This window comes from Corapipo altera, unplaced genomic scaffold, assembly GCF_003945725.1.
Source record: "Corapipo altera isolate COAL_440 unplaced genomic scaffold, ASM394572v1 54, whole genome shotgun sequence".
In the NCBI taxonomy this organism is placed as follows: Eukaryota; Metazoa; Chordata; class Aves; order Passeriformes; family Pipridae; genus Corapipo; species Corapipo altera.
Genome location: NW_020884902.1, coordinates 2,737,894 through 2,755,800, shown reverse-complemented (window position 1 = coordinate 2,755,800; position 17,907 = coordinate 2,737,894). Strand labels below are relative to the sequence as shown.

Here is a 17,907-nt window from a genome sequence, read left to right as displayed (position 1 = left end):
AGTTTAACTAAAGAAATGTATATGTTTAATTCTAGTTTTGAAACAAAATTATGTCAGATATTCTCTGATCTCAATGCTACTTACCGTACAATACAAGGCCATTTACAGTCTGAAAATTTCAAGGTATGTATTTCATTGTTATTTACATGACATAGAAGTCATATAAATAGATGTTCCTGCACAAGCGATTGCATACTATGATAAGTGGCTTAGACATCAAGGTTCCTAATTAGGCTTTACAAAAAAAGAGTTTTCTCTTTTGCAAGGATAGCCTTGAAATTAAGGAAGAAAATTAACACCTTCCACCTGAAGTGTACAGGTAGATGTACAGTTGTGGAGTTGAGAGGATACCTATCTAATACTTAAATTACAGACAGGACCTTCTAGCTGTCTTATTATTTTTGGACCACCTCTATTTCAATTTCAAACATAAACTTGGGTGCTCAGTGTGGAAAGAAACTCCTGGACAGAACAGCATAAAGTTACTTTTAAAGGTTTTTGTGATAGGCTTTATTTTTAGATTTCTGATAACCAGTCTGACCATGGGTAGTTGAGAATGATTTTTGAGATAAAGTGCTCTGCTTCTCACGGTTCTCATGCTTGGCCTACCTTTCATTCTCCTGTTTCCAAGATGCCTCTGCACTTCTTTATTCTTCTTTGTTTTTCAATCAGAAGCTTTAAATACAAAGCTGACAGGGCAGTTAGTTTTTTCTGTATTAAGGTCTTTATCCTGGTTGTCCTGCTTTCTTTGCTCTCAGTTGCTCTAGATTGAGAATCAATTTCTTAACTGCTATTTTAAAACTATTTGTTAAATTATAAGAGAGGCAGTAGATAACTTTTTTATATGTGCATCTTCAGTTACATTTAATGTTTCAAACTTGAACTGAAACCTGTCATTTCAAATATGCTTCACTTCTACAATAGAATGATTTGGGTTGGAAGGGACCTTAAAGATCTTCTCATTCCCACGCCCTGCCATGGGCAGGGACACCTTTCACTAGAGCAGGTTGCTCAGAGCCCCATCCAGCCTGGCCTTGAAGACTTTCAGGGATGGGACAGCCACAGCTTCTCTGGACAACCTGTTCCAGTGTCTCACCACCATCACCTGAAGAATTTCTTGCTAATATCTGATCTAAACCTTTCAGTTTAAAGCCATTACCCCTTGTCCTGTCACCATATGTCCTCATAAGAAGTCCCCTTCCAGCTTTATTGTAGGCCCTTTAGGTGCTGAAGGGGCAGTAAGGTCTCCCCAGAACATTCTCTTCTCCAACATTCAGTAATATGTATAAGCCAATGTTAATTTTAGTTATTTTATTTTATGAAGAGAAAGATTTTTATTTTTAAAGAGAAAGTTTTCTCTTACTTTTAGTAGAGGCAACTGCTTTGAACATTGAGGCAGAATGAAACTTACTGTCAGGAGAGAACTGTGAACAGCTGAAATGGATAATGTAACAGGAATTTAAAGGGAAAATGAAATCCAAGTGAGATTTTATAAAAAGTAGTTCCTAGATATGTATTTTTGTAAAATTACTAGTCTTGCCCAGCATGGTATCACTGTAATATACTTTAATGTGGAACTACTTAGGAGCAGCTCTGCAATAGTAGGTCTCTGTGGTCTATTTCCCATCACTTAAAATTTCTCAATACAAATTTATTAGCTTTTTTTTTTCCCCCTTGCTTCTAGCAACGGGTAATGACATGCTTCCGAGCATGGGAGGACTGGGCAATCTATCCAGAGCCATTTCTGATCAAACTACAGAATATTTTCTTGGGGCTTGTAAACATCATGGAAGATAAAGAAACAGAGGTGAGTGAGCTCAGTGGTGATGGTTGGGGGTGACAGGAAAAAGATGTGTAAATATAAAGCAGGACTGGCAAGGGTTATTTTACTGTCTCTTTTAGGGTGAGTAAACCTTTCCTTCCTCCAAGTCCTTGCCCTTGAATACAGGTGTAACATATTTTCAAATGCAAATATTGTTTAATCTGTTTATGAATTTCTTGCTGTGGTGTAGCTGTATTGTGAAACCATTTCAGAGCAAAGACTAGTGCAGAATGACAGGTATTTCCTTTGTATTGGAAATACTCTAATATCTGAATTTTGAGTGGAATTTCAGGCATTGTAACTGTGTGGAAACATGCCTTTCAGAACAGCAGGAGGGACACCCACAGTATAACTGGAAGGGTAACTTATTTCTCTTAGCAGAGGAGCAGGGTTAACGTGTGTATACGAAGGACAGTGCCTGTGCCTAATAAGTTTGAATTTGTAGCTGTGTTCATAATTTATGTGTGTTCCTGCTGAAGAGTTGATTTCTGTCAGTTGTTCATTTTACTGATCTTGAGGAATCCTTCATATCTAGTAAGTATAATTTGTCTGGCTCATTTTGAGCTAATTTTCTTTTGAATATAGGTATTGCAAAGCTTCCAGTACATTGTGGACAAATTCCAAGTTCCTGCCTATAATTTTTAAAAGAGGATATTGTTGTATTATTTCCTCTACAATAAACTTGTTAGCAAAAATTGTTAAAGTTGAGGTTTTTGTGGTTTTGGTATTTTTAAAAGGAATTATTTGATAATTGGAGAACTAAAGAAAAGCAATGTAGATTTGCACTTGAAATAATTAATTATTGTTTGCTTTCAGGAAGTACCAGATGACCTTGATGGAGCTCCCATTGAGGAAGAACTTGATGGTGCTCCACTAGAAGATGTGGATGGAATTCCTATTGATGCTGCTCCTATTGATGATCTGGATGGAGTCCCAATTAAATCGCTGGATGATGATCTTGATGGAGTTCCTTGTATGAAATGTTTCAACTTTACTTTCAATTTGAATCTTCAGTCTTTGATCTTTTTTTCTTGAGTAGTTTTTACAAATACAGCCAAGAATTGATGTGGCATGTAGCTTTGTGAGATGTTGAATTGATTAACTTCAGTTTGCCCTCCTGCTTTAAGTTCATAACTGCTTAACCAGAATACACATCAGGTTCCAAAACCTGGTTTCTTTTCTTTGCAACTAGTAAGATGGTATCTGTTTCAGTATTTGATTCTGATTGTTATCTTAGTGTTTTTTGGTTTCAGCTTTTGATGAGCTTTGGAAATTATTTTTCTGTGTCTTTCTCCAACAGTGGATACAACTGAAGACTCAAAAAAGAATGAGCCTATATTTAAAGTTGCCCCTTCAAAGTGGGAAGCAGTGGATGAATCAGAACTGGAAGCTCAAGGTTAGTTTTGATTATTTTTCTAAGTAAACTGAAAACATAATGTCACCTATGTAATGATTATTTTCAGTTTTTCTGTGCTAACACAGTAAAATTTTTAGCTGTAACTTGTTCATGGAAACTTTAACCAAAAAAGGGAGATACCGTTTTCTGTTTTGGTTGTTCTATTTCAATAACCTACCAACCTTTAAAAATAATTTCCAGTTCATTAAGAATAAATATTGAAAGCAAAAAAAATCTGGGTATGTGATTGGCAGTCTTTTCACATCTTGGTTTGGAAGATAATATTTTACAAGCTGACAAATACTTGTCTGCTTTTAAAGGATTTACCAAAACATGATATGCATTGTAAGTGAATAGCTCTGTGAACAGTAAATATTCTGCTACTGGGCTGGTTTGAGTATTTCTGTGAAATAGAAAGTCTGTATTAAGTGCATTAAGTAAATTTTACCACATTGTAGTTCTTCTTATGTCTACAAATACTAATTTTCTGATTAATTGGTGGGTTTTTTTGTTGTTAAAATTATCTTACTGTTTCTTCTAGCTGTTACTACTTCAAAGTGGGAGCTTTTTGACCAACATGAAGAATCTGAGGAGGAGGAAATTCAAAAGTAAATACTTTTTCATTCTGATGAAAACATACTCCTTTTATGAATTGAGTGTCTTTGGAACTCTATATGAGATAGATATGTATTGCAAGAGCAGAACATGAAATTTTGAAAGTAGGAAAATAAGATGGAGAAAGATCAGGGTTTTAGTGCAGCATGCTTTCAGCCCCCATAATTTTTTTCTAACATGATAATTTACACCTTTTGGTAGAGTTGTTAACTGTAATCTTTAAATTGATGCTGATTTGATAATTTAATATCAAATGGCAAGAGCTAAGGCAATAGTGTGGAAATCTTGCTATTAGGTGTATAGGAATGTATCTAAATGTCTGCCTTTTGCTTTTGAGACAAACGCAGGGAATAATATTCTGAGGTATGTGTATGCTGGTAGGATCCTGCCAACAGAAGTTGGTTTTGAGTAGTCTTTTACTGTGCTCTTCAGGCAACTGAGAGCATCTGTTAGTGCTGTAAAAACCTGCCTGCATTGTGTGTACTCCTGCAGCACTCTAGTGGCCAGTCTGGGAATATCATTTTGGGTATCTGCCGTGTCCCAGGTTTATTTCCCAAAAGCAAAAGTGTTGCAGGTTTTTTTTAATTTTATTAAACTTACTATACCTGAAGAGCAAAATTACAGCACTTTGAGAGATTTTGTGGAGGCAGTGGGTTTGTTTTGTAGCTGAGGTAGGTATGTATTTGATGACCATGAATTTCCTGAATTCTGCATGCTGAGAGCAGTGTACATTATAAAAACTAACAATTTAGTTAAAATACTAAATCTCACAGATGGAGACTGATTTGTAGCTGCAGACTTTTTACATAACTTAATCTTACTTAAGAGATTTCAAAACTAGTAACTAATCATAGAAACTACATAGGAGAAATAGTAAATTTTATATATACTTAGTTATCTGTTACATCTCAATTCTGTATGTTTCCTGTAAAGTCAAGAAGAAGAAAGTGAAGATGAGGAAGACACTCAGAGTTCTAAGTCAGAAGAGCAACACATGTATTCCAATCCTATTAAAGAAGAAATGCCTGAATCCAAGTCATCAGTCAAATACTCGGAAATGAGTGAAGAGAAGCGTGCCAAACTCCGAGAGATAGAGGTGAGCAGGTGGTGTTCTGTGCCACCCTTCTGGACCTTTCCAATCCTTACTCCACCCTGAGTTCTCTACATATGATAGGGGGTTATTTTAACTGAAATAATTATAGTCTGTTATATGTGGTTCTTTTTTTCAGTCCAGTGTACTTTTGTACAGATATATTCATTCACAGCCTTGCCTTACCTGGTTTTGGCTTTCAGAATAACATGGGAAAAAATTGAAAAATCGAGTCAGGGGATATTGCATGTTGAGAATTACTGTTCCTTTTCAGTGTCCTGTTTCAGTACCACTGGTAGCCTTAGGCTACTTGGTCCCTGTACACTTTCCTCCTCTTGGCAAATGGGAAGTGACTTTTGGATGTGGCCTTAGTCCTATACCTTTCTCATTCTTTCTGTTTCTTGCCTCCAGGTGTCTGTATTTTATTGCATTTAAAAGTGTTTCTTTTCACTGTGTCAGCCGTCAAACAAAGAAGTAGATGCAACTAACCCAAGTATTCCTGGAAATGTGGTACTTCAGTTGAAGACCTGTATGCTCTTTGTAGGGCTCACTGGCTCTTCTCTCTTTCTCCAGGCATAGGTGTCAGTGTAGCACAGGTTGTTATGGCTTCGTGCTGGTTTCTGAGCTCGTGTTTTACCAAGAATGGAACTGGAACTGGAGTTTAGCACGAGCCTTGTCTAACAGTGAAGCCCTTCTGACCCACTGTGCCACACAAAAAACAAACCCAGTTTAAAACTGTATGTGGCTTTCCAGCTTGTACTCTCTATTCAGTGTAGCCTGGGTTTTAATACTGAAATTCTTGTACCTTCTGCTCAGTGCATTTAAATGATATTAAGAAGCTGCTAAACTACTGATTGCAGTTGTAGCATCTCCAAGTGGCAGGTTATAACTTGGGTAATGTTTTGAAGGTGGAATTGTGGCTGCCTACCTGTTTATGCTATAACATGCTAGTTAGTTGAAATCAGACATTAGGAAAGCCTTGTAATATTATGTTAAGATGCTCAGGCAGTAATATTTTAAAATGTCACAACTGTTGTTTCTCTCAAATATGTCTCTGTTTAATAATTCAGATTTTGGAATTAATAGACTATAACTAAGCACTTAGAAATCTCTTGCTTTGCATAGCAGTTTGAAAGTTTGTGATCTGTAGCCATACTAAGTTGGTATAGTCTGCATTTGAGAAAAGCTCAATGGGATTTATGTCTGACCTGACTCATGGTGGCAGTATTTTTGTAGAAAATACATGTTAGACTAATGAAAGTACAAGTGAAACTGATTTTCACATTGCTGTAATATTGATTGTAGCAGTTATGGAAAGGGCTCCTCTCAGATTGTGTATCTGTTTTAGAGATGTTATCCTGGCACTTGTGGAGGCAGTTTAGGAAGTGATTTACTCTAACCATTGGCAGTTCTACGCTGCTTGAGTGATTTAAGTTCTTTCCTCAGTGTATCCTCTCAGGAACAGTTTTAGGTGGCAAATATTTGAGGTTTTCAAGCACAGGTTTGCATTTAATTTTTTTTGGTAAGTAAATTACCATCTTGGTGTCAGACTTTCAGAATTGCCAGGAAAGTAGAGTAGAGCAATTTTTTTTCATTTTCGGAACATTTCAGACACTATGTAGGAGTACTTAAAATTTCTCCTCAAGTTTGTTATTGGCAGGAAAGTACTCCTTGTACTACTTTAAAGCATTCACACTCAAAGTTTCTTCTTAGTATGTACCCAATCCCTGCCAAAACCCACATCCATTATTAAATTTAAGGGAAGGAACTGAGGAAAAAACAGCCAATTACCAGCTTTAACAGTTATGCCATCTAAGAAAAACTGTAAAAAATTGCACAATATTTGGCAGAAAAATTGACAGTCTGATTCTCTAACAATCTACACAGTGACTACCAGGGAAGCTGAAACAGATTTTTTTCATGCAGTTTTTGGAAATTCATGGATACAAACAAGAATTCTTTCTCTTGGCACAGTCAGTAAATTAAGCTTGTCAGCCAGGAGGGGAAAGTCCACTAAGAAACAAACTTTGGCAACAGCAATCAGAGGAGGCAAGTTAGTAACCTTTTGTTAGCCTTCCCTGCTACCCCTCTTAATCCTTCTGAAGTGTGAATTCTTTCCAGAACTTAGCAAGAGCAGAGGCTTTCCTATAACACCAAAGAACAGTGATTTCTCACCTGTTTTTTTAAGCGTGGAAAGATTGGCACTTTACAGCATTTACAACTCAAATTTCAGAATGGTCTTTACAGTGCTGTATAGGTGTGTGTCTTTCTTTCCCCATCCTGTGACATATAAAAGAAAGGTGTATTCCTCTTTGTAAAGAGACCTCAGTGCTGTGAAGGGGTAGAAAAATGGGAATTTTGTTGTTTAAATTGGTCATTTTGTTTCCTCAGAGTGGTCAGAAACTCAGACAAAATAAAGCAGCATTGTCCTCCTTGGACCTTTCTCTAAGGTACTTTACTTCTGTCTCCGCCTTGCCGCACAGGATTTTATAATCCTACTCCAAACAGAAAACACAGCACAGGGTTCATCTGCAGCAGGAGGCAGGCTCTTCACAAATCCAGACATATCCATGCTTCCAGAGGGGTCAAGCAAGGTTTCAGTCCTCTTTAGTAGCTGCCTTTACTCACCTTTGTGTTGGCCACCTGAGACCTCAAAGTAGGATTCGACTGAGGTAGAAAACTAATGGTCTTGAGTCATCCTGTTCATCCTTTCTGCTGGGAACCACTGAGCTCCAGGAGCTGCAGGGAGGATCCTGTTACACCATCCTGTGCCTGTGCTCTGTCAGTGCCCCCTGCCCAGTGCACAAACTGAGATGTTCCACACCAAACACTCCCTGCCCCAAATGTGTCATGGTATTTGAGGTCCAGTTTATTTTTCTACCAAGAACCAAAGAGCCAAAGTGGATGTCACAAGGGAAAGGTGGCTGCCTTTGTCAAGAAACTGAAGCTCCATACAGTTTCTATTATTTCTTTCTCAGGGTTATGGTGCTTAGTGTGAAGAATACTCAACTTTTGTGTATTTGTTTATCAGATCATAGGAGCTGTGTGAGGCTTGTAATCATCACTAGAACAATATAACCCTTTGGTCTGTGGAGGTTTCTGTACCTGTTTCATTTGAGGCTACTGCAAAATGACAAAAAGATACCCTATTAAATATCTTACTGATTTAATAATAACAGATGACACAAATTGGCTCTTGCTTAACTGATAGTTTTGCTATTTATAGCAGTTGTTCTTAGAAGGTGATGACTATTCAGAAGATTTTGATCTATTTTAAATCTTTGAATGTATTTCTATTTTACACAAAGCCAGGAATTGCTTGGCTCCAAGACACTTGGCAACCTGTGAGTGTGACTGAGCATGCCAGAGGGCTGTTATGGCAGAGGAGGTATTTCACATGTGTACATCAGTATATCTGTCATCTGTTGTTGATAATACTGTAGCTGCAGAAATTCCACTGTTCATAGACTTGCTGGAAAAATCAAGCTTTCAAAGGAATATTTTTCTCTGCTCTTGCAAAGTTTAGAACTTGTGACAGCCATTGCTGGGGCAAGGCTGTTCTAAGGAAAATCAAAACACTTTGATCTGCTTGGATGTCTGTCCTGTCTGTAATTAGTGTACATTTGAGTGCAACTTCTTATCAAGTAGAAATTCCTATCTTTCATCAAGTATCTGATGATTAACTTCCTAGTTCATGCTCATATGCAGTATGCAGCTAATTGACCTTGAACTCGTTATTTTGAACCTGGCACTGTCAGCTCTGAGACTGTGTAACTGTGGAGTGACCTCTTGTGGAAAAGACCCTGTGTATGGGCTTAGACAGTATCAGCAGCAGATTAGAAAACCAAGAACAGTTTTTGAAAGCATATTAGTTTTAAGTAAGGAGACATCACACCTGTTGCTGTGAAAGTACACAAAGCAGAGCTTCAGTTTGCAGCAGTCTGTGGTTTCCCTGGGCCGTGGCAGCAAGGTGTCACCCTTTAGCTTGCTTGCTTCCTGGGTGGGCTGTAATCAAGGCCTCACCTTCCAGGAATGCCTGAACCTTTTAAATTCTCATCAAATGAGTTTGAGGAGAGAGGGGAGAAGTTTCAAGATGAGAACTGACAGAGAAGGGTCATGTTGTGGAGCTGTTTATGTGGAGCTTATGAGGGACCTCCTCCTGTTAGTGGGAAATGTGATCCCTGCATGGGAGTATTTGGTAGCGGTTGCTCACAGGAACTTCAGGATATCTGACACTTCTGCATTGCAGTCTCTGAAGACTGTAAACTGCTGTGGGAGGCTGCTCTGTCTAAGGAATTAGTACTGAAAAGTTTTGGCACAGAGTTTTGAAAAATTTTCCCCTTCCATTTTATCCTGCTGAGTTTGGAGAGAGTCCAGATAAAAGTCAGTGTATTTATTCCTAAGGATGAACAGGCTTAACAGTTCTTATCTGTTGGACAAGAATAGTTAAAGAATAGCCAGTGCAATGAGAATATATTAGTTCTTTCTAAATGCAGGTTTACGAAGTGAAATGCTTACAAAATTCATCAATTAGATGAATTAGGAGATTTAAGCCCAAGTATTAAAGATCTTGTTCTCCTGGGGGAGTATCTGGAACTGTGTGATAGGAATAAGAGCATCATGTCCTCTGCAGGAAAAGATTGTAAGAAGGTTGTTCACTCTGGCCAGGGTACAATGAATAGTGAAATAGTGAAAGGAGGTAACCAAGTGTCTAAGTTCATGTAGTAATTCTGGATGCAATTCTTTTAGAGAATTCTGTGGCTTTTGGAACCTAAGTAATTCCTTTTAAAACATAGTTACAGTGGTGATGTGTTAGAGAAAATAACAAAAGGCTCTATACATGAAGGTGTAGGATGAGCTGATCTATTTAACTGCTCACCTCTGCTGGGTGAGGGAACATCCTGATCCTGTGAACTCTGGCACTTGCTCATTCTTCCCCTGACCCAATACATCTCACTACTGGAGGAAAGATTGAAGCCAGGGGTAAGGGTGGGCTTCTGCTGGGATAGTGAATTGATCTGGTTTATGGAAAACTCAGCCAAGCACTGCAGCTGCTGCAAGGGCAGGGTGGAAGGGAAACCCTGAGCTTGGAGTGCAGTAATGGAGAAGGAAGGTGGAAGAGCCTGACCTTTCTTTAGTGAGCTGTTGATACCATCTCAGCATTTTGGAACACTCAGTTGCCTTTTCCAGGGGATGTGCTCAAGCTGATTTCCTGTGCCCACAGCATCTTTCTGAAAGGAGTCAGTTTACAGTTTAAAGGGAGATACAGTGAGTGTGTGGAGGAGAGATCCATTGATGATGGGTCTGTAACAGACCACAGCTGTCTCAGGAAACCATATGATCTCACCATAGCTGGAGTCTGGGGAGGTGTTGAGTGAGTACTTACTGTAGTATAGGCTTTTCCTATGTTCTCTCTTCCTCTGTGCACCTGCCAATGCCCCCTCCACCCACAGTGACTGGAGAAGTTACATGCAAATAGTTCCTTTTGCCATTTAAAATGTCATACCAGCAGTGGGTTGTGTGCTATGCATGGCAGCATTTTTTTGGGTCCAGTTTAGCTTATTAAATCAAATAAAGCCTCTTGTTTGGACACCTCGTTTATTTTCATCTCACATTAGTTCTGGCTATAGACTTAGGCTTCCTTACTTTCAAAATATGGTTAAACAGTGTCACAGCTTTGTTGGCTAAATACGTAAAGGAATAAACTCCTTTAAGGATGGGTTTTTTGTGGGCTTTTGCTTGTTTGGTTTTTGTTTATTTTGTGTTTTAAATTATCTGGGTGATTTACTTGGGAAAACAAAGTTCAGGTGCTATGGGCATGTTCATACCACGACAGCCCAAGAGGCTTTCTGGATCAGCTGAGCCTCCTCTGTGCCCTGTTCAGTACTGATGACCTTGGAGTGTGCATGGTGGTAGGGAATGCAATCCTCACTTCTTACCAGAACAGGGGGTACATGAGGACACTGAGTATATGGTTCCAAAAGGTTTTCCTGCCTTTGAAACTTGTGCATTTGAAGGGGACAAGAAGAAAAAATGCCTTTATGGAAGGTGGTATGTGACAAATGGTGATGTCAGTTTTCCGTTGGGTGCTGACAATTTATTTGGCTGAATTGTAAGGAAAAATGCTCAAGGGCAGGTAGAGGCTGCTCTGGGAGGAAGGGAAGGAAACAGAACAGTTAACAGAAATTTACTGTGGTATCAGATAACAGTGGTGGTGGGCTTTTGTCTTTAATTTTTTTCCCCCAAAGTGAGTTGCTCGATTATATTTGAGACTAAAATGAAAAAGATGTTTCTGGCATAAGCTCTGTAGCTGAAGGGGAAGGGGATCTTGCTCAAAATAGTGTTATCCTTGCTTGGTTTTTATGCTTCTTAACATATTTGTTCTTGTGATTAGTTTGTTTTTGTGATACCTTTCTTTTCTGTCAGTAATTGGAAGGGCTGATTGGAATATATGGTATCCAGTCTGGCCTGCTATTCTTGAGAGGGAAGAAAAAACCTTTGGAATTTGATTTTGTGCTTACTTCGTATTAGGAAATAGAGAATAAGATCTTTTTAGATAATCAAAGTGGACACAATTGCAAAGTCTTTTCCTTTGTGTGTTTTCAGTGCGGAAAAATTAAATGTTTCTAAAGAGAAACCAATTCTGTGTGTTCACTAAAAATAAAACTTTGAGCACTGGAAAAATCTACTCATATATAACTCTGCAGGTCAGTATTGAAACAGAAAATGCAAGAGGGTCAGAGCATAAGCATTTGGAAGAGGGCTGACAAATACAACCTGACTTATTACCAAGTTCCTCCCCATCCACCCCCGAAAGAGACAACTTCTCCTCCAAAAAAATTGATTGTTTGTAGAAGGAAATGTCACTAGGAATGAAGGACTGACAAGAGATGTGAGTGAAGTTTCATGATGTGAATCAACTTGGAGAAAGACCAAAAAAAAAAAAAAAAAAAACCCAAACCAAAAAACCTCTGAAAACAACACAGGGAGAAATTCTGACATTTACTTAACTTTGTGACTCTACTGGGATACTGCAGTAAATTTAGTGTTACATTTAGCAGCACTTGTGAACTGAATTTTGTTGCGAAACTTAACAGCACATGAAAGAGTATTATGTTAGTAAAAATCAGTTCTTTCAAATCAGCCACTCTGTGCAAATAGCCCTGAAGAGATGCATTTGTTTTATGTCCTAATTATGTCAGTCATTTGATTTTAATATTTAGGGTTAGATGGAAAAAAAGACAATTTCTGAAGAGAACCTTGGAGTAGACAAGAGAAGTTGAAAGAATTCATTGACACCTGCAGGAAATGATTTCATTTTGAAAGCAAAAAAACAGATAATGACCAAAGAAATACAAGGGTGCAGTGTTCTAACGGTGGGGACAGAATGTAGTAGAATAACAGAAAAAAAATCCCTCTATTTTTAGTTCTTTCCACGTCTGTGAACAACTGCAGGTGCCTGCGGATGAGTGTGGGGTTTTGTTACTTTGATCCAGTTCAAATAAATTTAGTATCTCTGTGCACAAGCTTGTATAGAAAGAATGAAGAACACAGATTATAAATCATGGAAATTTCATTTTCAGCCACCTGCCTAACTGGATAATAATAAGCCCAATAACCTAATGGTCAGTATTATTTTCACAGCTTAAGGTGATGAAGTTTCAGGATGAGTTAGAGTCTGGGAAAAGACCCAAGAAACCAGGCCAGAGTTTTCAGGAACAGGTTGAACACTATAGAGACAAGCTGCTCCAGAGGGTAAGAACTGTTCTTTTTGTTTGGTTCTACTTCTGTGATAGGCTTTTATTGAGTTTATCAAATGTAAGGTGGCATTAAGTATAATAACACATGGTTCTTGTTAAAATACTACTGTAATGTCAAACTGCATGTTTAAGTCCAAGTGCTTTCTGCAGAATACATATAATCTCCCTTTTTTAATCAAAATACTGTAGTATTTCACACTGTACAGTTGGGTATCATAGAGTGTGTAGAAACCTTAGAGATCACTTCTAGATCTACTGCATGAAGGAAACTCTGAGATGTGGGAAAGGAAAGGGAGAGCTGTCTATTGAAGATGTTCATCAGACTTTCCATTTTACTTTTAATAATTGACTGTTGTGCTAAAGGCTTCCCAAGGAAGAGAAAGAATAGTATTAAGTACAGCATGTGTGTTTCTGATTCTGCAGTGTCTTAAGTTTCCTGGACAATTCCAGCTCATACATTCACCCAAATGTGACTGATTCTAATAGTAGTCCTCTCTGCACTATGAAGTCACAGTGGCTTTAAAAATTATCATCATCTGTAAGATATCACGTGACCTCAAATCTTTGAAACACAGCAAAAGAACACAGAACCTCTTTGGACAGTGTGTTTAGTGAGGGAGGGTAAGGGACAGTGGCTTTCACAGCCTGGCAGATCAGGGATGACATAGGTACCCCTGCAGTTTCTTGGAAGCTAAGTACAAATAAGCAGTTTCCACCAAGTGTTTATTGCTTGTTATTTGCTTTATTGGGGGTTCAATATCTGACTAATTCACTAAAGCAATTTTCCATAGTACCTTGAAGAAGGAGACTTGTAAAAATTAGGCAAGCTGATCCCTGAAGGAGATGTATACCTTGGAGGTTGATATTAGCAGTTAAGACTTTAATTTTTATAAGTATTTTCCTTTTAAATGTAGTTGTATCTTAAAGCTTTCGACTTCCTCAGTATTTTCTGTAAAAAAATGATTTATACAGTAAGCACAGAGTTTTTAGTGAGACAGTAGCTTAAACAAGCAGAAATTGTAATCCTGATAAATTTTTAGATGCCTTGTGTTGAAGTAGTTCAGCCAGCTAACAGTATTTCAGATTTTTAATAATTACCTCTTTCATTTTCAATTATGACGGTAATATATAGTTAAGAAATATTTAATGATAATCATAATAGTTCTTTAAAACAGTAATTACCCTGTTGTTAAGAGAATAACTTTCTTTTGCTTTAATGCCCTAATAAAGTTAGTTTTTATAACAGTAATGTAATACCGGTTCTTTTGTGTAAAGAAAATGTGAGAGTAGATGAGTGTAGCTGTTCTGGTATTTCCTGCACTTGTGTTATTTCCTCTCCCTCTACTGTTGTTTGTTTGTTTGTTTGTTTTTCTTTCTTTTTTTTCCCCTCCCTCCTTTCTTTCACTTAGCTAAATCACCCCTTCTTTATCTTCTTAATGGAGTATGCAGGGAATATCTGTTTATTTTTTGCCATGGAAGGCATTTTTTTTAATGCTAATACTTAAAAACACATCTCTCGATATCTGTGTTCAGACTTGCTGATGGTTTAGGTTTATTTTTCTATAGTTAATTTTCTATTTGTGACAGATGAGGTGTACTCAGGGTATGTATTTTCTTCTAAAACGGTCCTATTAATACATAGTAATGGACTTATAGTTGGTTTTGACAGAGTAAATGTTATTGCAGAATCTTGCTTGTATTTTTGTTTAGTCTTTAAATATCTTGTAGTTATGAGATTATCTCAGTTTTCGGTCTGGATTAATGAGGTTGAATACATATAAGAAGTTTCTGGTATTCTTTCATGTTTAATTTACTTTAGAAAATCTTATTACAGCTCTAACATTTCCCTGAAATTTGTAAAATTCAGGAATGTTCATTTCCAATTACTCAGATTTTCTCACACAGGGTGACATCTTTCACATTTTTGTTAGTGTTTGTGTTCCAGTGAATGTTTGTGCTGTGTCCAAAGCAGGAGGAAAGGTTGGAAGAGCAGGGATGGTGTGACCATTAGTTCAGGTCACGTGCTGTGTTCCCTCAGTGCTCAGTGCTTTTGTGCTGTTTGTGATCAACTTGGTTGCCTTTAATAATGAATCACACCTCATCTGAAATCATGAATGCTTCTAATAATTTAGGAAAAAGAAAAAGAGATGGAAAGAGAACGGGACAGAGACAAAAAGGACAAGGAAAAGTCTGAGACCAGGTCCAAGGATAAGAAGGAAAAGGAGGAATGTACACCCACACGAAAAGAGAGGTATGGCTTTCCTTGGAATAAACTGGATGGGAGGAAAAACCTCACAGTGTCTTTGTATGCAGCGGCGCCCTTGACATTACATTGTATCATGTGTCTTATTTTAAAAGAAAACCACAAAAGCACCCAAGCAAAACAACAAACACCCAACAACAACAAACATGCTTTGGCTATTAAAACATGCTTCAAGATTGTAAAGGAATGGTCATTTTTATGCTGCCCCATGCAGTACAGTTAGGTACTGTACCCCTTTGAATGGAGTCCCCTTTTGGAAGAAATGTAAAATGATGACCAGCTGAAAACAGGGTCTGTTAACTCTTGTAGCAGTGAATTGCCTGCAGTGTTTTAGTCAGAAAACTGTCCTGAGGACAGACCAGAAGTGAATTGCAGTGGCTTAAATGTTATTCATCTCATAGTGCAAATCCTTCTGAACAGCTGGTTTTGGGGTAGTTGATTGTACACTTTGATCATCTAGTACTTGTATAGCCAAAGTCTGCCAGGGTTTTAAGTGTAGATATGGTAAAAGGCCCTGCCTTTCAGGAAGCTATGACAGAATGTTTTTACACTGTAAGGTGACTCACAGGCCTTCATTTTTTTCCCCGCAAAATCTGTTGCACATGTTGGACTTGATTTTTTTTTTTAATAATAAAACACCGCACTTTATTTGCATAACTGTTATAACATTACATTGGCAAAAGAAAAGCTGTAGAGAAAGGGATAAATTTTCTTAACCCCCGTTTTCCCCTGTGTGTTTGGCCACCCTGCCCGCAGGAAGAGGCGGCACAGCACGTCCCCCAGCCCGTCCCGCAGCAGCGGCAGCCGCAGAGCCAAATCCCCGTCCCCCAAGTCGGAGCGCTCGGAGCGCTCGGAACGGTCCCACAAAGAGAGCTCCCGGTCCCGGTCATCACACAAAGATTCTCCCAGAGATGTCAGTAAAAAAGGCAAGAGGTAAGCTGGTATCTTCTCTGTTTTGGGAAGCACACAGGTGTGTGTTGGGTGGGGTTTGTGTGTGTTTTAGCAGAGCACATTTGATACTCACGTACTTTCTCTCATGATGGTTTTGTTTAACTGTTTGGTGATCATTTTGAGGAATACTGCTTTAAACCACAGCACCTTGCTGCTTTCTCAGCTTTTTATTTTCAGAGGACAAACCTTCTGTAGCCCTTCTAAAATTTCTGTACTCCTGCTATAAAACCACTTACATTACAGTGAGCATGCAGTCTTTTACATGAAGCTCCTCTCTCCCCTAGTTTGTTTTTTAAGGGAAAAAAGTCTAGATTAGATACTTCTTATGGGGTTTTGTTTCTGAACTAGGTATTTCCTCATCTCCAAACTGACACAAATATTTGTCTCTAGTTAATGTTAAACTTGAGGTGAAATTTTACTAATGTATCAATGCTGCTGTAACTTGAAACTTGAAAGTTCAGCTTCCACTTGTTTTAGAGGTGTAGAATATCTTATTGATATAAAATTCCTCAGTCATGCTGAGGAAAATGCCTTTGCTGTTGAGAAAATCATAGTACATAAGTAAGGATTTCAAACAGAAGTAGAAAAGCACTGGAGGTTTTTCATTAGAGTCAATACAATGGTTATTCAATTTTGATTATATTAGATCAACGTGTTAGGTTTGGGTTAGATGACAGTAAGTTTATCCGGTGTCTATTCTTTTTCTATGGGGTTACATCACAAACTGAATGTGTTTGATGAGAATCAAAAGTATTTAACTTTTCACACAATTCAACATAATTTTTCATTTCTATATGGACATAGGCTGCCATTATTACAAGAGCCAAGGTAGTTGAGGCACGTGTGGAAAGTTGTGAATTTTCGATGTGGGTTTAAAGGCACAAATTGGTGTTATTTTTCTTGTGGATTCTAAGCACTGTTAAGCTCAAAATACTCTAAAAACTTACAAGGCAAAGATTGTCTTTTTCTCAAAAACAAGGTATCATTTTATTACTTTCCCTTACTAGGGAAAAATATTTTCTACCTTGTTTGGCTCAATAAGTGAATGCCAAATAACTGCAGAATAAGATGCTGTTATCAATTAGTGTTTGACATAAAACCTTATTTTTTTTGCAGGTCACCATCTGGCTCCAGGACACCCAAAAGATCGAGAAGATCACGATCCAGATCCCCTAAAAAGTCAGGGAAAAAATCCAGGTCTCAGTCCCGTTCTCCTCACAGATCTCACAAGAAGTCAAAGAAAAGCAAACACTGACAATGTTAATATTTTTTATGATGCTGTCACTTACTGGAAATGCGGTTTTGTTTTTGTGCCTGAACAGTCTGTTAAAAAACAAAAAAGCATTCCTGATTATTTTTTTTTTTTGTGAATGCACGTGTATACTCATGAGTATCGGCATCTGTAGACCTGTCATTGTTTTATATTGTACAAATATCTTCATTGTGACTATTTCCCAAAAGAAACATTTTTGTGTTTAGAAGTTTCATCAGAAATGTGTGTAACTGATCTGCTGGCAGTAGTGATATTTTGTTTTAGAATGTTGTGACATAGCAGAAATAACTCAAATGTTCCCCTTTTTGTAGCTTTGACAATACGAATTAGATTTCAAATAAAATCTGAACAGAAAATGAAAATGTTGTTTTCTTGCCCCACTGGTGATACAGATCTCTAAGGGAATGCAGAGTTTGTTTGGAAGTACCATGTATTTCAGACAGGCTGTGGTGCTTGGACCTTTGAGTGTAGTGCAGTTCTGTTCCTGTTTGCACTAGTTTGACTATCCAGATAAAAGCACCTTCTGAATCCAGTGGATGGGTTTTCTCTCCTGCAGTGAGATTGTATTCTAAGAGCAGTTGAACAGTCTGGTACTTACTCTATAAGCTTTACAAGTAAATCTTTGCTTCCTGTTTCTCCATTTTAATTGCAGGGAATATCTGTAACACCAGAGTAATGTTTTTGTTCATTTTTCACAAAGGGCCTCTGCAGAGACACCTCCCATGGCTGTGCATGTA

General features: G+C 37.9%; 1 protein-coding gene across 4 annotated transcripts in view; it reads left to right on the top strand.

Annotated features, from left to right (window-relative positions):
- Window positions 1-17,532, top strand: part of U2SURP (U2 snRNP associated SURP domain containing) — a 42,959-nt gene extending 25,427 nt beyond the window's left edge. For all 4 annotated transcript variants that reach the window (XM_027650562.1, XM_027650561.1, XM_027650563.1 and 1 more), the window contains 10 exons: window positions 36-123; window positions 1,685-1,807; window positions 2,639-2,795; window positions 3,123-3,218; window positions 3,760-3,826; window positions 4,767-4,929; window positions 12,568-12,678; window positions 14,816-14,934; window positions 15,703-15,879; window positions 17,014-17,532. In XM_027650562.1, the coding sequence (XP_027506363.1) occupies window positions 36-123; window positions 1,685-1,807; window positions 2,639-2,795; window positions 3,123-3,218; window positions 3,760-3,826; window positions 4,767-4,929; window positions 12,568-12,678; window positions 14,816-14,934; window positions 15,703-15,879; window positions 17,014-17,152 (1,240 nt within the window). In that variant the 3' untranslated portion in view covers window positions 17,153-17,532. The remainder of the gene's footprint in view (window positions 1-35; window positions 124-1,684; window positions 1,808-2,638; window positions 2,796-3,122; window positions 3,219-3,759; window positions 3,827-4,766; window positions 4,930-12,567; window positions 12,679-14,815; window positions 14,935-15,702; window positions 15,880-17,013) is intronic.
- The last annotated feature ends 375 nt before the right edge of the window (window positions 17,533-17,907 follow it).